The 22,337-nt window shown below is 39.7% G+C and overlaps 2 protein-coding genes across 4 annotated transcripts; both read right to left on the bottom strand.

The window, feature by feature from the left end:
• Positions 1-1,406: 1,406 nt before the first annotated feature.
• On the bottom strand, positions 1,407-18,737 carry ikzf4 (IKAROS family zinc finger 4). Of its 3 annotated transcripts, XR_008607239.1 has the most exons (9): positions 17,689-18,437; positions 14,907-14,961; positions 13,662-13,769; positions 13,224-13,523; positions 12,953-13,120; positions 11,241-11,375; positions 11,011-11,142; positions 6,992-9,974; positions 1,407-1,453 (listed from the first exon to the last, which is right to left on the bottom strand). XR_008607239.1 is itself a non-coding variant. In XM_055049491.1 (8 exons), the coding sequence occupies exons 2-8, from the start codon at positions 14,944-14,946 to the stop codon at positions 9,154-9,156; spliced, it is 1,704 nt and encodes a 567-aa protein (XP_054905466.1). In that variant the 5' UTR covers positions 14,947-14,961; positions 18,484-18,737; the 3' UTR covers positions 6,229-9,153. The 3 variants fall into 3 exon arrangements, 2 of the variants coding, with proteins under 2 accessions (XP_054905466.1, XP_054905465.1); XM_055049491.1 differs by lacking the exons at positions 1,407-1,453; positions 17,689-18,437 and adding an exon at positions 18,484-18,737 and having other exon boundaries at positions 6,229-9,974; XM_055049490.1 differs by lacking the exon at positions 1,407-1,453 and having other exon boundaries at positions 6,229-9,974.
• A 255-nt stretch (positions 18,738-18,992) lies between these two features.
• On the bottom strand, positions 18,993-21,941 carry dnajc22 (DnaJ (Hsp40) homolog, subfamily C, member 22). Its single transcript, XM_055049493.1, has 4 exons — positions 21,858-21,941; positions 20,776-21,379; positions 20,399-20,691; positions 18,993-20,311 (listed from the first exon to the last, which is right to left on the bottom strand). Exons 2-4 carry the CDS (start codon positions 21,320-21,322, stop codon positions 20,135-20,137), a joined length of 1,017 nt encoding a protein of 338 aa, XP_054905468.1. The 5' UTR covers positions 21,323-21,379; positions 21,858-21,941; the 3' UTR covers positions 18,993-20,134.
• Positions 21,942-22,337: the final 396 nt, after the last annotated feature.

The following is a 22,337-nucleotide window of genomic DNA, read 5'->3' as shown; positions in this document are numbered from 1 at the left end:
TAGAGACTACTGATTATTAATAGTTCTGCTCGGTTGTGTCGGTCCTGGTGGGTTGCTTTGGTCATCATCAATCTAAGCAGGTCGGGTCTGCGTTTGTAGGTCAGCACAGATTTAGAAATGAACACTTTCACAGATGCTAATTTGAATAGGACCTACTGCTACACGCAGACCCAATCCGTCCCTTGGACTTTGAGTGTGTGGTAGGTGTACAGTGACTCGAAGATCAATTATTTACTTTTTCCTTCTGCACAACAGAGTTGCCTGCCCACAAAGCGTGCAAACCTTTGTGTTTTTGTGCTCATGTCCGTGCGGCGCGGCTGTCCTGACCAGCCAGTCTCATCTCTCCATCTTTTCCCCTGCAGTTCTATCCATTATCCGCTGCATCTGGCAGCCAAAGCCCGTAAAGAAGAAGTTTTTCTTGGCGAGTGTTTCTCTTTTTTTCCTTTTCTTTTTTTTTTCTTTTTTTTTGAAAGGCAGTGACACAGGGGACAGCCAACCGCAGGAGCCACACATCTTCCAGTCTACATGCATGCAGAGAGCTGCTTGGAAATATAAACCACCCCAATATCCTTTTTTTGCTGTTTCTCTGAAAACACAACGTCGCGCTCAGACTTACACGCACAAGAGCCTGCTCCCACCCACCCATTGTCTTTTTTTGCGGATTGCTCACCCAAGCATCGAGGCCTAATCATTTCCAGAGACAGAGCTTTAATAAAAAATGTCCCTGTAATTTAATACTCTCAAGAGACTCCTCCCGGCTTCCAAATTAATATTGTCTTATTTTTGCATCTGAAAAAAAAAATAATAATCCTACATGGTAATGTTGCAAGTATGTTATTTTATGTAAAAAGGTTTTGCAACATAGGCAAAATTAAACTTTCACTTCTCGGCAACTTTAATGGCTCTTCCATATATAATTGTTTTAGAGTTCAGAGGCTTAAAGAAACAAATAGTCTTACAGAAGGCAATAAGATAGATTACACTCCGCTCACACCTGACTGTGTCCTCAACTGACACTCAGTTGCTGAACAGTAAACACATTCTTTGCACGGTAAAAATGTCTCTCTAAGCGCATTAATTGATATCATGTGCATTTTATAAGCCATTCGGGGTGCAACTGAAGTCAGATTCTCTGAACTGCAAGTATGTGGGAAGACGTCTTGACTGCAGCACATGACATTTTCTGGCATCTCGATAATCCTGAACACACATGTGACGACCTTGATGAGATAATTGTTGAGATTTTGATAAGCTACCAGCCACACATCTGACAAGCAGCCAGACTGCCTCCATCATATTCCCTCCGAGGAAGAAAAAAAAATATTTACAGAGAGCAGATTTTAAAACTGTTCTGGTTAAATAAGTATGCAAACACTCACCTGTGTTGCGTTAGTCCCAAAAGTTAAGGCAGCTTGTTTTGCTCTTGATTTGGCTTTGTGTGACATCATAGTTGCTGCAGTGAGACAGGAATAGAAAAAAAGAGGAGGATTTGGATGTCTTTCCAGGTTTTTCACTAAGATGTAATATTTTTACAGTCTATAAGCACCATGGACCAATTACTGGTGTCAGAGGTATACAAAGTTTTAAAAAGTTTGAAAAGTTAAAAAACAAGATTTTGAACTATGTATTCCTGATAATGTCCTCATATTAGCATAATGTGTTAATTCTTAACATCTATTCCTCATTCACAGGCTTCAGCAAATCAAGTGTTGCAGAGGAGGCTGAAATCATTTTAATCAGATGTGCTGGAACAGAGATACATCTAGAACATGTAGGACAGGGGAGATGAGGACCAGGGTTGGGAACCACTGTCCTAAATGACAAGAAAAAATCCTTACAGATATGCTTAAAGGCACCTCTGTTTGGCTTGATAGACTCTTTGGCTTGACAATACACAGAAAAGATAATCATCAGGTGGCGAGAGTTCATCTGCCAGGTTCTTAAAAGCTCAGCAGGTGTGGAGTCTGCAGCAGGTTGGCAGGAGTAGATTAATATGGTGCATAGACAAACCAACATGGTGCATAGTGGTGCAGCTGGGGTTTGGGGTTTGTCTGCATGGAGTGTTCGTGTTCTCCCTGTGTGTGCATGACCTCTTTCCAGGTGCTTTGGCTCCTTCCCACAATCCAAAAATCTTACTGCTAGGTTAGTTATAGTGTCTCTGAATTGACCTTAGGTGTTTCTGTGCATGATTGTTTGCCTGTGTGTCTCTGTCCATAGTGTACCCTGACTCTTGCCTAATGGCCACTGGACAGACGAGTTGTCAAAGGATGTATGAATGGATCTTCAGGCTATTCAGTTAACAACCCATCCAACGTTTTTTTTTTGGGCGTCTCTCGATTTTTCCATTGCAACCATTTCATTGTTTATGTTTTGTCTGAGTATTCAGTTGAGTAAAGAGGTGAAGTTGACACTTTTTGGTGATTTACAATGGAAATGATATATGTATATAAATCCTGGGAACATCAAGGGTGCATATTGTCTCTATCATGTACACTAAAGACTAACATCTTCATCTGCTGATGTCCATATCACTACCTTTCTGTAACCTCTCACAAAGTCACAACAAGTTCTCTTATCTTTAACTGAAGATATATTCAATTGAAGATTTATATATATACGACATGAAGTAAGATTTTAGCACCAGATTTCCAACATGATGTGGAAAACATAGCAGATAGATGATCGACTGAAGGATGATATAAGCATAAATTTGCAAAACATTAAACTCCAATAGTTCACTGTACATTAATAATCTGGAAGAACACTGCCATCTAGTGGTATTTGGTTCAAATTACAATCACGTTTGGTCCCTATCAATAATGTTCTGGCTTTTTACCCTTCCGGAATCAGCAATTAATCGTTTCTACAAATAATGTAGGACATGAAAGTAATGACAGTTTGACTGCTTGTTTTACAACTGAGAGGAATCTGTAAAATTGTAACTTTAAGATGGCTAAAAAAAAGTAAGTCATCTATCTATCTATCTATCTATCTATCTATCTATCTATCTATCTATCTATCTATCTATCTATCTATCTATCTATCTATCTATCTATCTATCTATCTATCTATCTATCTATCTATCTATCTATCTATCTATCTATCTATCTATCTATCTATCTATCTATCTATCTATCTATCTATCTATCTATCTATCTATCTATCTATCTATCTATCTATCTATCTATCTATCTATCTATCTATCTATAAAAACATGCATATGGGATGTTTTCTATACAAATGCTTTATGCAGAAGACACAGGTGGCAAATCTTTGAATATTCACCACTAGAAGAAAACATTGTACATTTCACAGAACATTGCCGGCAGATTATTTACTCAGAATTGTAAAAAGTGCTCATACCGAAAGTTCCCAGCGATCCTCAAGCTGGGCCAAGCCCTCAAATTAACAGTAATTGCTGCGTGTGCACTCAGCTGCTTCAAAGCCTATGGTTTATTCAAAGAACCGATGTTGTACTACTGACGCATGAAGAGGTGGAAGTTTGTGGGTATCGCACTGTAGCTTTGGTTGACATTGAGATTGCTGATTAATGAACAAAGCTATTTTATTCATTACATTTTACAGTAGTGGAGGTAAAACAAACATCCTGTGTGGTGAAAATAGAAACATTGCATATCTTATCATTTTGGTGCAAACACTGCTCGTCCTTATAGGGGTGGTGATAATGGATGCAGTCACCCTTGTAAAATAAGAAACGATGCTTATTTTATTGCATGTTTTCTAGACAAAAAGAGGAGTTTACCGTTTCTAGAGGCTTATAAAATTCCCCAAAACTACTTAACATAAGATTACATCAGATTTTGTCTTGACATATATACACCTGTTTCCATCCCCAAAGTCAAGACATTGTCACTCTTTAAAGATAACATTTAACTTCATACTTTTGTAAATGCTTTGTATTTTATTACATTGAGAACTGCTTTACACATACACCAACAGCCTACCCCCTCTCCTCTCTCTCTCTTACACACACACACACACACACGCACACACACTCTTTGAAGTATGAGAATGAAAGGTCTGGGTTAATTATATCTACACCTTGAAGTGCAGCTGGAATCCCTATGTGGGATTTTCTAAACCAGATTTTCCACTGCAAAAGGCTGCAAAAAGGTCAGAACTAACCTGAAAAAGGTACAACAAAAGTCTGTCATGCAGGCATAAAGGTCACAAGAGCTCGAAGCAGTTAAGTTTCGGATTCGTCCTATTTACTGCTAACACCAACACCTTTTTTTTTTTTCCAGATAAGCTTCTAAGAAGTGAAAAAAAGCTAAATTCTCTGAACTTTCACACTCACTACGGATCATTAACTGAGGAGTTTCTGTTGAAGCATTTTAAAAAGGTTCTGTATTATTTTGGACGATGCTTAAAATACTGACTGGAAATTGGTCGACAGTTGAGATTATCTCACTTGAGAAGGCAGATGTATCTCAGTTAGTTAGACAATTTAAATACTGTACATATTGATGTATTTGAAGTTGCTAATAAATCCATCCATTTTCTAACACTCTTGTCCTTGTGAGGTGGAGACACCCTGGACAGGTCGCCAGTCTGTTGCAGGGCAACACAGCAACAGACAGGACAAACAATCACACTGTGGGACTGAAGACGGAGTACCCGGAGAGAACCCCCACATGCAGAGGGAGAACATGCACCTGGGCTGGGAATTGAACCCAGGACCTTCTTGCTGCAAGGCAAAAGTGCTACCAACTGCGCAGCCCGGTTTCTAAATTTGAATTTAAATAGTTAAGTTTTCATACATCCACACACTTACGGTGAAGAGTACCAACACCTTCAATGAGGAGGGTAACCCATGAAACGTCATGGCTTTGTAAAGTGGCTGCTCACAGACTCTTGTTTCCAAGCACATGATCGGAAAGTTAAGCGGAAGGAAAAAATGTGGTCAAAGGAAAAGGTGCACCTGCACCAGGGATAACCACAGCCTTGGAGAATTCTTAAAAGAAAAAAAAACACATTTAAAAGTTGTTTGTAGATTGCAAAGTGTGGAGTTTTATTGTTTCAAGGGCCACCACACATAACCCATGAACTTAAAGACTATCGTAATGGTCAAAACCACAGCATTCAGTGATCTTGCAGACACGACACTGTAAGCGTCTTATCAGGGCTATATAGTACTGTTGCAATGTCCTCTTACCAAATCAACAACAGGTTGTGTTTGCCTCCAAGATGTCCACTGATGTACTTATCCATCCTAAAGATGCTATGAAAAAATAGGGTAAATACTGTTAAGTGGGTTAACATTTTGTATTAAAATGATTTCTCTCTTTTTGGCTTGTGATTTTTTAAGTCAGCAACATTTATTTAAAGAGATGTTTACTAATCAAATTACTATAAACTATAAATCCATTAAGGTTTATATTTTGCCCTTTTCTTTGTTTGACTCTAGTAAATACAAGATCTTTACAACATTGAAACACTAAACAGAAGGGTTGCTTTCCTTTAATCATGACTGTGCTGTGCACAAAGTGAAGATGTAATCCTCGAAACATTTGCTTTTAATAATTAATAATAAACGCTATACAGGAGAAATTTGTTTTTGCCCAATTAATAATTTTTTGAAGATCGTTTTATTTTTGGAAAAGTTCAGTCTGCCTGTGTTGGTATCTGTGACTTAGCGGTCAAATGGTTAGATGCTATATGATGGATGGGTCCTTCTTGGTTATGACTGATAAGGCAGTGTATTTTTAACCAATGCTCTTCTGTCTTGTGGAGTGCCACAGGGTCTCATTCGTGGACCTCTAATTATTTTATCGGCTGTCACTTGATAAGATTGTATCTCAGCACCATCTAAGCAGATCATCCACTGCTTAAACGAGCTTTAAAACCAGGTAATAGTGACATTCATCCCAAATTATTGAGAGTAGTATGCGAAATTTTTCGCATGCCTTTTTGTTAAATAAAATGTAAATTAAAATCTCAAAATCAACACTCCTAAATTGTTTATTCTTTAAGGGAGCTCTGTCTTATTTTCGATCAGAAATGTCTAAATGGAAATAAACTCAAATCTAAAGCTGCCAAAAGTATAATTTTGACATTCTTTGTAATGTAATACTTATTTAACATATTTTTTTCTGAAATATCAAACTTTATCATTCTTATGGTGACTAATCACACATACTAGGATGCAATCAGTCAAGCAGGACAGAATCAATTTTTACAATAAATGCAACTTTATTGACAGTAAAAAGTTTTGAAAATATCAAGGAGCACGCAATCTGTAACCGCAAAAACATCTTGGAAAGCGACATGACCTTTTTTTTATTCTTTTTTCCCCCCTAGTTTTATTGAACTAATGAGGCAGTTGTACAATTCGAACTTTGAGGTAAAAGTGTTTTTTGTTATTTTACATCATTCACAAAGGGTTTTTATTTTATTCTTATTTTTTAGAACATTAAGTCTTCACGAGGAGGGAACAAATAAAAACCCATGCCTCGTTTTCACTTCACATTTCAAAAATAATTCACAATTCAGGTAAAAGCAGAAAATGACAAGCACCCATGCTGTTGTCCATTCACACACACAAACACACACACGCATACATATCAAACCCAAGTGCATTTATATATATATTTATATATATCTTTTTTTTTAACTGTTTTCAAGTACATTTTGCTTGCTAGTAGAGAAACTCAGGTTAAACTATAAAGCAGCAAACCAACAATAATAAGTAAGAATACTGAGTTTGGTTTCTTTCGTGTTCCCATATTAACATCATCAAATCATTCACCATACTGTAGCAATAAGGTATTTGGGTGCTAAAAAGAAGCAGGAGGTAACATTTCATGAACTTTGAGGAATATGCTGGATAAGATTTGGAATATAGCTGATTAAATACACCAAGGCAGAAACAAACGACACTAAGTAGATAATCACAAGTGCGATAATAACAGAAGAGATTCAAACTGATTTGCTAATAATTAATCTTTAAATAATTTCTTAAATCACTTACATTATGGAGCTTGTTTAAAATCTCAGCTGCAGCCGCTGAGTGCAAAACCACAAAGGGATTGTTTAAGCTGAGCTGACGGTTCAACCCTCACCGGTCCCGAACCAAGGTGCAGAAGGCCGGCTCCAGTAAAAACTCACCACTCGCCAACCAAGTGGTCAGTTATTGTCACTGTTAAATTCATCAGTGCAGTAGAACAATCACAGGTAACAACTCTGTAAAGCAGTGAAGTGCTTCAGTAAAGACGTTCATATGTAAGCAGGTAACCTATTCTAAAAAGTGCAATCCTGCAGAGAGGTAGAGCACCCTGGGTCCATTCAGTGAGGATCTTATAAGCGACAAAGCTCATGGTCTGATCTGCACCAGTATCTTAAAACTCACTTTTGAAATCTAAAAGCCTACATCATCCTAATTTTGCTCAATGAATCAGCTTCATCCTGAGGCTCTGTTCCACACAGTTAGCTGTGCACTAGGCATGGGCATCGGCATCGATGTGTCTATCTTTTGTCGAAGAGATTTCGTGGCTTAAAGTCGTTTTAATGACATGTCAGAGTTAGTTTTCTGTTTGCATGAATCATAGAGCAGCACTGTGATATTTCCTCCCCCAACCTATTTCTGCATACTGCAGGTCATCTAGCTCAGAAAAGGCACTTCCAACCTTCCATTGTTGACAACAAAGTTTAATTTGATTGTTAATAACAGGGAAAGAAATGGGATGGAAAATACCAGCCCTCCATCCATCACATCTATTAAGTCTTTTATAATTACTAAGGCTGCTGATCATTTCACCCCATCACCGTGTCATGCCTTTGTAGTTTTGATCATTTTGTACCAAAGTTTTGTCATATGAAATGTTGAATTTTATACCTGCCGTTGAGGACGTTTCATGTCCGCTCCGTCAACCAACAACTAAACGTAATTTTCTACATTTTACCAATTGTTTTCTCTAAAACAATGTGATCATAATAAATTATCTCTATTTCAATATTAAACAAAATATCAACTCTAACGACATGCCGCATGTCAGTAGAGTTAAAGAGCCGAAGTGGAAAGAAGAATCAGAATAAATGCAAATATAATGTGACAAGACTGTTTTGCCTAAAATACTGCAGCAAGACGTCTTCATGGTCAGATTTGTTTATGAATTACTAAATGTCATCAATTTAAAAAAAAAAGACAAGTATAAATTTAAGAAACAGTTTTAAGACTTTTTCAGGCCTAAATGTTTTGACTTTTTGACTTTCAAACACACTGCAGTAACATTGTCAATTAACCAGCAAATGTAAGCTTGCCATAGTTCAGTGCTGCTTTATGGAAAGCAAGAGGCCAAAAGCAGAAAATATCAAAATAACAATCAGTTTTTTAAAGAAAATAAACAACTTCATTCAATTTTTCCTTATTTATATCGCTGTCGTCAAAGCAAAGTATTTATTTATTTTTTAAATAAAGATCTGACACTTTTGGTAACCTCATACCGGCCCATCCCGCTTTGCATACTGTTGAACCATGCTGTAAACAATGTGTGTTCCTACAACAGTTACCGCTGTAGGTGTTAAGGCAATCCACGTCTGTGCTTCATCTGTGACAAAAGCTTGTCCCACACTCAGAGGCACACAGCTCTCGGTGCACATGTAGCTCACCTGACACAGAAAGCACCCTCCTCAGCCGCTGAAGCAAAGCTCTCGGTGCGTACTGAATAAAACCTGTTTTTGATAAATGCTTAAATGCTTTCAATAACTGCATGTGAACATGACCTCTTGGATGTGATCGTTTCGAAAATCACAGAGGAGAGGATGGCTAGTCGGGTTTCTTGAGCACCGGTTCTCCACTGTTTCTTTTTGTGTGGGTGTGTGTTTGTGTTGTGTGTGTTCAGAGGAAATCCCCAAAGAAGGCACTTCTGAGGCAAAAAACTGTAGTTTGCCATGCGATTTGATAAGGGAGTGCAATCAGTTACACGATTCAATTTGTCTAAACTAATCTAACTGATGCGTGAAAAAGATTTTTTTTTTTTTGCTCACCTGTGGCATGTAGGATATAAATCCACAGCAAGCTCAGGATTTATTTGACTTAAACTAGGGATTTAAAATAGCTGATCTGGTGCAGAACAAACATGAGCCCACTTTTAGATTATAGCAGTCTACCCCTCCTTGTGCAGCCACTTGTCCTCAGCCCACCTGGTGCTCTCCACGGCTGATGTGAGAGGAAAACTCATAGCGGTCCTGGCTGGGATGCCCGCAGATGTTGCACTCGAAGGGCTGGCGGAAGCCGTGGCAGCCCATGTGGATCGTGTACATGACATGGTCCAGGAAGAGGATGCAGCAGTGCCGGCAGTAGAAGGAGCGCACAGGTCTGCCCCCCCTGTCCAATACTTGGAAATTGTTCCTGGAGGAGAGAGGCGAGCCTGGGTTTCTCTTTGCAACACCCGGGAGAACAGGACCCCCTCTATCCCACTCTGCGTCCAAATCTTTGGCCTGGCTGGGGCTGATCGTGGGATGGCTGCGGGGCAGCGCTGGGGTCAGATAGTGGAGGTGATGGTTGTTGGAGGTACTTGTAGGGGCTATAGCCCTTGTGCTCTGCTCTTCCGGTGTGCTCTCTGTGTCCGTAGAGTCGGGGCAGCCGTTGGGCGAGGTGGTGTGGCTGTGCGCCGAGGGCTGGTCGTCCCGGCCTTCGCCTGCCTCCCGCCCATGGAGGCCAAGGGACGTCGCTGCGAGCCCCACCGTGCCGTGGGCTCGGGGGCCCTGGGGAACCACGCCACTGTTGAAGGAACCCACAACAGTTCGGAGCTCTGCCACGAACCCGGGATGGAGCGGAGGCAGCGAGGGCAACTCCTGGCTCTCGGCTTTACTTCTTGCGAAGTGGAGGTGTGAACTAACCAGACCGGATGAGTCCCCAGCAGAATGGGAGCTCAGGAGATCCCCTTCCTTTTCAGAGCCAGAGGACAGTTCATAAGGTGCTTCTGGTGCTTCAAGGTGCATGTGCTTTTCTCCTGCAAAAGAAATGAGGCACTAATAAATTCTGTTCAGAGTGGAACTTCACACAGAGTGATAATATCTGATGCCTAGCAGTTCTTGACTTTTTATAGGAAGTCAATATCTGCCACCCAGCACTCTAATGCTGGGATGCAGAATTGATTCCTTTAATCATTCAATTCAAACGTATTCAATCAAGTACAGAGCATCAAACAATGTTGCAACTGTCTCTTTGTTCATAGGCCATATGTAATAGAAGCCACAAAACATAAGGAAATTTACAGTTGCTTAGATGGACAGTAAAAATCTCTTACAGAGAGAGGTTTTATCGTCAGATAAGACAAAATATTAAGCTAAAAGTTATTTACGGCAAAGAAATTGTGAGGAGTCAATTTTTTGGCTTTCAAACAAAACAACATTGAGTTCTGTGTCAAGTGTGGTGATGACATAATGATGCGGAGGGACTTTTTCCCTCTCAATAATGCTATTATATCCAACAAAGTGAATGAAATAATACAGGAGGACTACCTCTAAATTCTTCCATTTCACTTCTGCTTGATGGCTAAAACAATCATCCTGTTCCCACAGGATGATCCAAAACTGATTTGGGAGCAGATGAAGCAAGCTAACATCGACTTTTGGAACGACCTTGAGCTCACGTTCATAAGAAGAAATACGGTCTATCATTTAAAGCCAGGTCTATCGCAGAGATCTAATCGATCTGATGGAGCTCTCCCATTTCTGCTAAGTCAAGTGGTCAAAAATCTTGTCAGAATTATGCTACAAGTTTGTTTTTGTTACTATCATATTGTTATTATTGGGATGAGTGAATATCCTTGACCCAGTGACCCATATTTTGAAAAAGAAAATCCACCTCACAGTTAATCACGTCCTGGTTTTCAAATTGCATTGAGGTGGTTGTACAATCAGAAGACACATCTGTCAACTGCAATATAAAACGTCCACAATTATATTTTCATGCTGTTGATGAGAGTACGCAAACATTCGACTGGTAAGGTAAATGCGAGGCATAACACTGTCAAACAAGCTCACCCAAAAACTTCTGTGGTGTTGACCTCTTTCGTTTGGTTATGCTGACAGTCAGTCTATCCAGAAACGGCCTTTTCTCATTGGACGGCTGCAGTGCGGGTTTAGTGATGCTCTCCATATTTACGGACTCTTCCCCTGCACAGGGAGAAGCCCAAGTTCAAAAACACTGACATGTGAACGACTATATGTTAATTCATGAAGGATCTGGGTTTCTTCTATGTAGAACGTGTTACCAGGTGGCATCTGAGAGTCCAGAGTCTTCATGTAACTATGGCAGCGCTCCAGATGTTCCTCCAGCGTGCTCTGCTGCTTATAGCTGCGACTACAGTAGCTGCACTTGAAAGGTTTCCCCACTGTCGGGGAAGAAACTGAAAATCAGAGGGAAAACATTTTAATGATTGCTTGTCGAGCCAGAGACGTAATAAATCAATAACAAATGATTCTATTCGTGACAGAGAGTTAGAGATTTTGTGCATCTATTATAGGGGATTTTTACTGACGAAGTAGCACCGATATCTTGGCTTACGAGACTGGATTTTCCCTTCGATTAGAAATTCCTGAGATCGATATTTGAAGCCCGAAAGTGACGGTAAAGGAACCACCTAACCCCTCACCGCAACCTTCCAGTTTGGTGAGCCATCGGAAGCGCTGACGTCAATTCACTGTAATCCGGTTCGCAGCGATTGTTTCTCTGTAAGTGAACCTGTGCGACCCGCTCACATCCAGCCAGAACTATTACATCAACACTGTATCTGAACACCTGCTGTTCACGTATGTTCTCAAAATTGAAAGCGCACTCACATGATTTCCTGTTTTTAAATCTGCAAATGTCACGTTTTTTTTTTTTTTTTTTTGTTACAGAAAATTGTGATGAAGACCTACTTCCTTTGAGTTTCAAAGAAAGGAGAAATGGACCAGTCTAGTAAGTGTACCCACTTGTAGCACTCTTTTACTTGGTTATACACCAACATCAATTAAGTTCAATGCCCAAAAGGATACAGGAACTGTAAAGTGGAAGGAACATGATACAAATAAAAATCTGAAAGGTGTTGCGTATTCATCTCTCGTTAATCTGATAACATAAAACATAAATAATTAGGTGCAAAAAATAGGCTTCCAGCTCACGTAGAAGTATCTGCCAACAGGACAACTGTTAGTTGAGCATGCCACAAACTCAAGCAGCGAGAAGTTAAGATGCTGTTCGCAACAGGTAACATCGCACGCCAAATGACTCACACAACTTCAGTCCTAAAACATACCGGCGAAAGCTTCATGGGTTTTTTTCAGCAGGGACAGGAAGGATAATCTTCGATGGGAAGATGCAAAAGACCAGAGAATGGAACAGACGTCCACTTTCCAACAGGACAACGACCCAAAATGTACAAACAGACTGCTGATCCAATGTGTCCTATAATTTCAGTCCCTACATGAAAAGCAGGTGGAGACATTGTCACAAACAAGTATCAGTTCTAATTGCATCAAAAGATGGCTCTCTGAGGCCTTGATCCGAGTGGAACGGATGCAAATGAATGTCACTCTTTCAAGAAGTGAGACTTTGCTTGATTGACTCTGTGGACAGTAAAAAAACAATGAAAACCTTGCTTTGAGGTTTTATTGTGCCTTTATTTGAGTGTTTATACAGGAAAGTGAGTAATGAGAGAGGGGGCGGGCATGCAGCAAAGATCATCACCACTCAACTCTTTGATGGCCCTGTTGAGGACTAAGGCTTCCTGTATAAGTTGTGCTTTGCCCCTGCGCCACCAGAACACCCCATTGAAAACCCTTTTTTTAACAAGCTTTTATGAGCTGAAGGCTGATTCTGGCTCAAGTGTTGAATTGTATGTGGATACAGAATTTGGAGGTCATTACATTCATAGGCCAGGGGGGGGAAAAAGCAGAAACTTATGTCAATTTAGCTTTGCTACAAGAGAACTCACTGATTTACCTGAATGAGTGCGCAGGTGACCAGCGAGAGCATCTCTCCGACGGCAGGCATAGTTGCAGACGGGACATTTGAAAGGCTTCTCTCCTGAATGAAGTTTGATGTGGCGCAGCAGGTTGCCCTTCTGGGTGAAAGAGGCTCCACACTGGTTGCACTGAAAAGGTCGCTCACCTGCAAACATGTGTGTGGATGCTTGGGTTGCATTCATCTGTTTATCAAGTGTTAATGCCTGCGACGCTTGATCGCGATCGCCGTTGCCAGCGGCTCGTCTCACCTGTGTGACTGCGCTTGTGGACCATCAGCACATTGGGTCCAATGCAGACCATCCCGCACACCTCACACTGCAGCTTCCCGTTGGGCAGTCGGATCGGTCCCGGCGAGGACGAATTAGGAGTAGCCATCTCACTGTAGACACTCCCTCTGTCTCCTCCGGTTCCGGCAAATGCTGGTCCTCCTTCGTCAGCAGGACCCACCCTGTCATCTTTCCCACCGTCGCTCCTCGCAGCCTCTTTGTTCTCAGACTGTCGGGCACCTGAAGACTCCTCATCGCTACACAGCTCAACCTTAATGGAATCTGTTTTTTGTTTGTTTGTTTTTTTATTTAAAATGAAAGGTAGAGGAAAATGCATTAACTTGAATACATGCTTTAAATACAATAAAACGCTATACATACTATGAGACTGAAATCATTTTAAGTGAGGCGAAAGCTGACCACTTAGGGAGCGGTGAGGCGAAGACTGCTGGCTGTTGGGAGATCTTACAGAAGTGGCCCGCAACCCGGCATATAAATCCTGCTCTGCTGATGATTCTCCTCCATTACCTGCAACACAAATATATTGTAGTAAAGTCATCATAGCAAAGGGTGCACTGATTTCTCTTTCAAGTCCACTGCACTCTGAAAAAAATTATTCAATTGTTCCTTCATATTCACATTGTGTCTTATGTTTCTTCCTCAAACTTTCTTAAAATTGTAGAACATTTTTACTCTTACAAAATATCTTTACCCAGTATTTCTCTGAATAACAAATGTTTAGCTCTGATTCTGATTTTATTCGGTTTTTACCCAATAACTGTGCATTTTTAAGAGATTTTTTCATTTATTTGTTGTCTACAGATACAACAGCTGGACTACCCCTTGGCTCTGTTTTAGGGTTTATTTTCCCCCTTTTCATTTATATATATATTTTTTTATTTTTGTTTTTATAATTTTTACAAAGATGACATTCAACTGTATCACATTCAAAATTACAAACTGGTAATAAAAAAAAAACTTTAAAAAAATATTTTGAATTCTGAAAAGAACGCATGTCTCTTATCGTTGCCCCAAAGAGCAAGGACTCTCTGAATAGGCAAAAGATTATGCTGTTAAGCCAAACTTGAAGAATTTCGGAGTTGCTTTCAATCAATGTCTCTTGAAGGTCGCTCAACGTGTCCGAAAGAAATTTAATCATTTAAATATCTCCAAACTGAGAAAGTTGGCATCGACACATTGCATTGATATGCCTACAAAACTTAAATGTTTCCCTGATGACGCATAATTTAGGTCAGGCGTTTGCTGGATCCTCTCTCACTTCTTAAAGATTTGACTTCCTGTTACTGTTCACCAGCAGTAGATTTGTTTCATTTATTTAGCACTAATTCCCCACAAACGCTAAAGGCACATCAGCAAACAGGTCCAGTTCACATCTAATTAACTTCTTGAATTCAGAAATCGCAGTTAACCGCTTATCCCCTATTTGTCCTCAAACATATTTTTTAGGCTAAACTGTCCAGCAATGTCCATAAATTAAATTGAAATCTAGAAAAAAAGGACCAAAACCCCCAAAAAGAGAAGGATTTTGAAAAAATTCTCCAACTTAGAATTAGAATCAAATTTTAAATAGATTCAAAAGAAACTTTTTTTTCAGTACCAAACACACATATATATGTATAAATATGTATAAATGTTTAAAATTACCTTGTGAATATGAGCGTCCATTACATTCATCAGCATTCATTCTCTCACCAGATGCCTGTAACAATAAAACAAGTTTCAATTCATAATATTTTCTTTAAAAAAATAAAATAAAATATTTTTAAAAAGGGATTAAAAATTAATACCTTTGCTATAGTTAATAAAATATACTAATCAATTGGTAGATGCAAACGCAGAACACTTTTGGCTTTCAGATCTGATTGTCCGATATCAAATTCACTTAAAAAAAAAAATTTCTTTTTAAATCTAAGTTCTATCTGACTGTTTCTGTGTTCTGGTGAACCTCCTCTGTCTAACAAATAATAATGAAAGGCCTGACATTTATAGAAATCGTCTGGTAAACAGTGTCAAAGGAGGAGCTGAAACCAGCACAAAAAAGGTTTAGGGGGTTACAGGGCAAATGAAGAGTATTTTCAACATGAGTTGACACATTAGTTAATTGGTGACATATATTAAGAAGTAGGTTCTTTAAGCTACTTTAAACTTGAAAATGTAAAAATTTTGACCAGTTTACCGTTTTTGTCTTAATGACAGGTAAACATGATGTTTGCCGAAAGATGTTTTTCAATGAGTATAGGAAAAAAAAAAATCGATCAGGGATGGATGGATTAATGGGAATTACTGCATAAAATTTTATTCATGCAGTATAAAATTTAATGCATGAGTAAAGTTCTTACACCATTTAGTGCTATTGAGAAAAAAAAGTTATCATTTCAGTTACTTCAAGAATTTGTGATGTTTTCACAACCTGAGAAGGCCTGGAAGGTGGTGCCTGTGGTCATCGGGGCCCTCGGGACAGTAACCCCCAAACTGGAGCAATGGCTACAACAGATCCCAGGAACAACATCCAGACACCTCAGTCCAGAAATGTGCAGTCCTTGGCACAGCCAAGATACTGCAGGTCCTCTTTTTCACATTTTATCATTATTGCAATAAGTTATTGCAATAAATGCCACAACTTATTGTGATAATACTTTCAAAGTCCATATCATTCATCTCTAATGGTGAGATTTATTCCTTCAGTATATTCAGGTTTAGAACATAATTGATGGTTCCATCAGACATGACAAGTTGCCTTGGTTCTGGATCAGTAGAGTATCCTAAGACTGTCACAATTTTGGACTGTTTTGTTGACAGACTGATTGATCTCAGAGATATTGCTTCTGATCTGTTCTTGAAAATCTTTGGATGCGTTGCCGTTAAAGAGCTTCTCACTTATTTCATGATGTCGGAGAAGATTTTTTTTTTTTTTTAAAGGGAGTTTGTGACAGTTGAGACTTGATTTAACAAAAGGAGGAAATTCGTCTTTTAAAAAAAAGCCTGCCTTGGTTTGGTTAGAGTTATTACTTTAATAACCACTTTTTACATGTACTGAGGTCATCCATGATCTGAAAACTTTAGGTGTGACATAAAAACCAGAACAGAAGGTATCTGAACCAATATCTTTTTACGGCAGTGTGACTTGAAAAGCAAAACAATTTGGCTCTAAGCACATCATTTTCCAATTGCAGATTCCTTTTTAAGACCAAATCCTTGTTTTCTCTTTAGTCCAAATTGGCATTAGATATTTAATGGTTATCTAAAAGGCCAGCGGAGCACAAGAAACTTTTCGCAAGTTTTTAAATTTTACTGTATTTTTATTTATTTATTTATTTTTATGTGAACCAACCTTCGTTTTTATGGTTTAACATGGAAGGAGCCAAGACATTTTTGTTAACAGTGCAAGGTGACTAATGTCAGAGGAAGTTTTTGAAATATTTTTGTTTTTATTTCCTCTATTTTAATATTTTGATCTAAAATGAAACTGTTTATTAAGATTAAACATTATAGTAAACAATTAACATTGCTCACAGACTGGTTTGTTACCCTCTGAAGTTTTGAATAGCCTTCTGACTGTGAATTGTTTCGTTTTCTTCTGATAACAACCCAGGTGTGAGAATAACAGACCTTTTATTAGTAAGGAGCTCCAAACATGCACTTGAAGTTCATTTTGTGTCTTTTAAACATTCGTGGAGTTTTAAAGTTTTGTAGAGCTAAATAAATATCAAAGACGTTCTGAAAATTGTCACCAAAAGACCTCAACATCTGAACCAGCCAGAGCTGAAGTCTTGCTTGAGGGGAATCCTCAGAGACTGCAAAACACTCATATTTTAACATAGAAATAATCCTTTTTTGTTGTTGTTTAAGGCAGTAAAACATGACTGCCATCAGTGTTCACAACGGACAGGAGATTAACTTTGTTCGTTTATTTGAAAGAGCAACTGCAGTTCCCAGCATAGGAAAACAACTCAAACCAGATGTTGCATTTACTCTAACTTATGCACAACACACCTTGTAGAAATAAGGAAGAACTTTTCTCAGTGAAATTTAACATAAAATAACTTAAACAAAGCAAACAGACACTTCATATAAGCCAAGTCCTTAGAGCTGGTTCAGTGTGATTAAGTGTACTAATCATATCTAAATGTTTTATATTATCTTGAAAGCTCAAATTGGAACTTGTACATATCAAACATGCTATTTTTACTTTAGTATTATATTATATTATATTATATTCATTCTGATTTTCAGATTTTTGTTAGTTAAGGTTAAACAGGTCTTTCACCCATTTGTCACCTGTTCCTACTCTGTCCACCTCCTTCATGCATAATTGCCAAATAATCAACAACAAGGGGTATACAGTGCACGTTACATAAAACAGTTATCCAATAACCAAGTGACACAGATAGACACACCGAGACCAGACACTTTCTTGCCGACTTACGTTGTCTTTAGACATAGCCGCCAACATGTTTATGTTCACTGGGAGCAGACGGAGCTCTCACGTCAGGAAACGGAAACGGACCACGATGTACAAGGCGGCAGCACCTCTCGCTCAAATGGATGACAACAGTGGACATTGACTTTGGAGAGAGGGGGAGGCGCAGACTGCACATCTCAGGGAGAATTAATATCCTGGCATTGGCCGCGCATGGGGAGCAACAGGCGCCGCTGCAAGCCGGGGAGACGCACCGGCCACACCGGGGCACGGCGATTCAAATAAAATAACAGAGCTCAATTTGAAAAAAATAAATGAATTAAATTAAAACAAGGGGACGCGCATCGGCACCAACCCTTGCCTTATAATCCTTCCTGGCCTTCAGATTGTCGAGTATGCATTGGATCATATATGTTTCCAGATAAGTGTCATGCCTCACTCTCTCTCTGCCTCTCTCTATCTTTCTCTCTCTCTCTTTCAGAGCATCCGCGGCTACTTGTTTTAGCCTTCTCGGAGGATTTCTGGTCCGATCAGCTCACGCGCGGCTCCAGACGGCGGCGAGACGCGGCGGCGGCGGCGGTGGAGTGTTGCACGAGTTGCGACCGAGCGAATTGTCCGCATGAACGCAGCTGTCATCCAACACCGAGCGCGTCAAAAACCGACCTGGGCTATATGTTTCTCACGAGCCGTTGCTATGGCACCCGACCACACGACAAATGGCATTCACCCGCAGCAACTATTCAAAAACACGCCGATCAAGCGGCGGCGGCGGCGGATGGGCGGCGGAGTCCTCGTCCTTACCTGCAGGTCGATCGGTGCGCTCCTTCTTTAATTGTCTGCCTGGTTGTTTGTTTTCCCCAGCGACGGCAGCATCCCTGGGATCTTTTTTTTTCTTCTGTCTTCCCTTCTTTCTTTTTTTTTTTTCGTCTTTTTTTTTTCACCTGAAACCCAAACAACTTCCGGGCCCATGCTGGGATACAGACAGGAGCTGTTGATCCAGTGATTGTCGAATGCATCGATACGCACACAGGACACAAACAATATGTTGACGCTCATAGTTTTAGAACAACACAGGCTCTCAGAAATGACACCATCACAGTGAGAAAGTGTGTTTTGAGCGCCGACAGTCTGGCAGACCAGCAATACGTTTTACGTAAAGACCCGAAATGTGAAATATTATAATTTTTTTTATTATTTTCACTTATCTTGATCATTATAAACACTTATAAGTGAGCATGTGTAGTACCTGCTGATTCCCCCCGATAATGACAGCAGGTAAAAAAAAAATTGTAATGACGTTGTTTCTTTTATTACATTTGTACCACAAGATGGCAGCAAATTGCTGTTTTTCACATAATCAAACAGGTGTAAAATTCTATTGTATTAAGCAAAGTACAATTTTGTTATGAATTGACTGATGTTCAGGTTTTGAGAAAAATATTCATGACAGAAATGCATTTAATAAATTTAAACAGCATGGCTTTGTACAAACAGCTCCAAATAACTGATCTGACCTTTCTGTTCTACATTCTTTTGAGATCTAATAGAGAAAACATTTTTAAATCACCCAGCAAAACAACAGAATTAAAGAATCATCTTACCTTTTGCACTTCTGAAACAAATACCTGCACAAGTCTACAACTCTTCAAATGAGTGTGAAGTCAAAATAAAGTGATAGGAGGCCATACAAGTTGTTGCATCTCTCTGACTGACAGGAAACATAATTGCATCAAGAGATTATGCCAGATGAAAAATCCATCATTTAGTATGTGTTAGCAATATACTTTAAAAGATAAAGCAAGTATACTGTCTATACTTGTTTTATGTTAGGTTTAGTGTCACAGGAGAGCTGGTTTCTATGTCTGCTGGGCAATAGTAGACATACAGAATACAACATGTGCAAGAGACAAGTACTTCACAGTGCCATAATAGAAACAGGTGTCACAAACAGCCATTCATACCTGCATTCAGACCTTTGTGCAATTTAGAACCTGCAATTAACATAAATCTTTCCTAATCAGAAAGTTCTAAAAATCCACTAATAATAAAAACCCATCAAGGTAGATTTCAAAGCACGCTTCCTTTCAGAACACAGAACTGAAAGAAATAATGAGGACGAAATGGGATTTGCATGCAGAAAGGCCCAAATGTGAATCCGCATCTAGAACATGAAGATGAAGTCAGAATGTTATTTGGTGCCATGCCAATCCACTGGAACATGTGAAGCTGCCTGCCTGATAAAAAGTAAATTTCCCAAATTTCCAAACATATGGACAATGTAGAGACAGGTCAATTTGCCTGGAAGGCAGCAAATGCAACAGTGGACATTGAGATTTTAGACACTTTTCTTGTCCCATCAGTCCACAAGGTCACAAAGTGATTTGTCATGGATCCACAAACAGTTCTTTTTTAAAAACTCAATGATGGCCAGTCTGTAAGAAAAATAACACTACTATTTGAATCTCTGGGGTTTGTGCCATCGCATCAAGACCTCATAAGCTTCCTGGACCTTCATGAACATTTTCTCAGCGTCGTTGTTAGGGTTGTGGTCTGGATGCCAGGTCTTGGCCAGCTCCCTGTAGCTTCGGGTTATTTCCTCAAGAGACGCCTCTGTCTCCAATGACAACACCTGGCGTACAAGCGTTCAAACACAAAAGAGATTGTCAACCAGGAACAGGGTATGGACATATTAACTCATCACTCACAGGCTGCTCACCTTTAGTGCCTCCTTTTCTCTCTGTGTGTACTCTTTCAGCAGTATTTCCAGCACTTTCCTCCAAGCCTCTTCATGGTACCCCCCTCCAGTCAGTGCACACAGGATGCGGTATGGCATTAAAAGAAAGTATTCCAGCACACTTCTGAGCCAAGGCAGGAACCAGAAAATATCCAGCAGTGCAGCTATTGAGTCAGACAGGTAATACAGTGTGGCTGTGGTGTTGTAAAAAAAACAATAACCCAATGGAGCAGAGAAGGCAAGCCAAGCCAGACCAATCCTGTAAAGCCGTGGACCTGAACGAAACACGGAGAAAATGTAGTTTCGGCTGAGTTTTGTAAATTCAAGTGAGAGATCTTTGAGTATGTAAAAGAGCTCACCTAGTTTCTGCTGGCTGCCAGGGGCTTTCGGCGGTTTGAACCTGCGGTGCTGTGAAGCAGTGATGCTAGCAGCCAAGCTTATAGGAAGAGGTGAGAGAGAGCTGCCGTAGAATATCGGTGATGTCACCAGACAGGCAGTGAGGGTTTTTTGGAGATCTGCAGTCTGTTGACCAACATTGGACACCAAGTGAACCCCTGCACCCACGCTTAGGGGCAGAACGATCAAGTAGAAGAAACTGAGGGAGTTCAGTCCAATGAGAGCCACCATGCCAAAGTAGATCCCAACACACACCTGCCCAGCAAATCTGACAGGGCTGACAGGTGGGAGTCCCTCTTTGGGAGGCCATCTTTCTTTTTCTGTATCTCGATTTGCCTCGCTGACGTAAGCTGGAATACGTATGAACTCTCTTGCCCAGCCAAAGCCAAAACCTCCCAGAGTTATCATCCACAGCAGAGCGTGGCTGTCTCTCCCTAAGTAGAGATGGTGAAGACCTAAAGGCCCACCCATTGCCCAAAGGGCGTAGGCTACTAGGACTCTTTTCGCCATACTGTTGCAGCAGTGGGTCAGTTCCTGCTCTCGTGAGCTGTCATCCTTGTTTAGTTCCTGCAATGGAGTGACAGAATTATGTCTGCTTTCACTTTTGAGAGTGTTTTAAAGATTGTTATTAAGAAGGACTGAGTTTATTTTTTTATTTTTTTTATGGGGGGAGGAAGGGTCTAACCCGTGTGAGCTATTCCGAAACTCACATGATGCCACATGTCGTGATTTCCTGATCTTATCTGCCAGCTGTTCCAGTCATTTCTGGCAGAAAAGTCAGAGTGATTTTTAATCTCTGTGATTCATGTCCCTGCTTGGATTAATGTTACATAAATGGGGTTTGTTTTAGCTCATAATCATCAAGCCATTTACTTTGACATCCCCAGAAACTAATACAGTGGAAAAAGAATCATATGATTTCTCTAAGTAGACTGAAAAAAAAAAAAAAAAAAAGATTTCAACCAATTTTCTCTGTTCACCACGACCATCTGTTCCTTTCACATATTTAGTATTGGCTTTGTGTCATAAAGGCTGTTTTACTTACGTAGTCCTTAGTTTAAAAATCCTTATCCTGAAAAATCCTTTTCAGTGCTTTCCGCTGTTGAAGTCGCAGCACGTTGTTGCAACAGTTGGACTTTGGATCATGACAATAAGATTACACAGCCGCCTAGATATGGAACGTCATAACGACGGGTGGAATTAAAACAAAGTGCTTGATGAACACTTTTTAAAAACAGGATGCTAATGTTATAAGCTTTGAATATTTTTAATTTATTCAAAGCCTTGATGTTGACTGAGACAATTCAGTACATTCAAAAATAGTTTCAAATGTTTTCCAGTGATAAAAATAAGAAACACTTGTTAAAGATGCAGCTGATTAATCAGCAATAATAAAATGTAAAACATTCTACAAATCAAGAACGATAGAATTATGCGTATTGCTTCGTTTGTAAGGCCTTGGTGTGTTGAAAAGCAGAGGTTTTCTGCTGCATTGTTCCCTTGTTTTACTCGCAGAAACAATGAG

Source organism: Poeciliopsis prolifica, unplaced genomic scaffold (genome assembly GCF_027474105.1).
Source record: "Poeciliopsis prolifica strain line A6 unplaced genomic scaffold, Auburn_PproV2 SCAFFOLD029, whole genome shotgun sequence".
Classification (NCBI taxonomy): Eukaryota; Metazoa; Chordata; class Actinopteri; order Cyprinodontiformes; family Poeciliidae; genus Poeciliopsis; species Poeciliopsis prolifica.
This window is presented reverse-complemented; position numbering and strand designations above follow the sequence as displayed.

Coding starts and splice junctions, on each gene's coding strand:
- ikzf4 (XM_055049490.1), bottom strand. CDS start 17,715: ATGTTGGCGGCTATGTCTAAAGACAAC. Junction 14,962..17,688: donor CGGCTATGTCTAAAGACAAC/GTAAGTCGGCAA, acceptor TTATTGTTACAG/GCATCTGGTGAGAGAATGAA. Junction 13,770..14,906: donor TGGACGCTCATATTCACAAG/GTAATTTTAAAC, acceptor TTTGTGTTGCAG/GTAATGGAGGAGAATCATCA.
- dnajc22 (XM_055049493.1), bottom strand. CDS start 21,322: ATGGCGAAAAGAGTCCTAGTAGCCTACGCCCTTTGGGCAATGGGTGGG. Junction 20,692..20,775: donor TGGCAGCCAGCAGAAACTAG/GTGAGCTCTTTT, acceptor TGTTTCGTTCAG/GTCCACGGCTTTACAGGATT. Junction 20,312..20,398: donor GAGAAAAGGAGGCACTAAAG/GTGAGCAGCCTG, acceptor CTTGTACGCCAG/GTGTTGTCATTGGAGACAGA.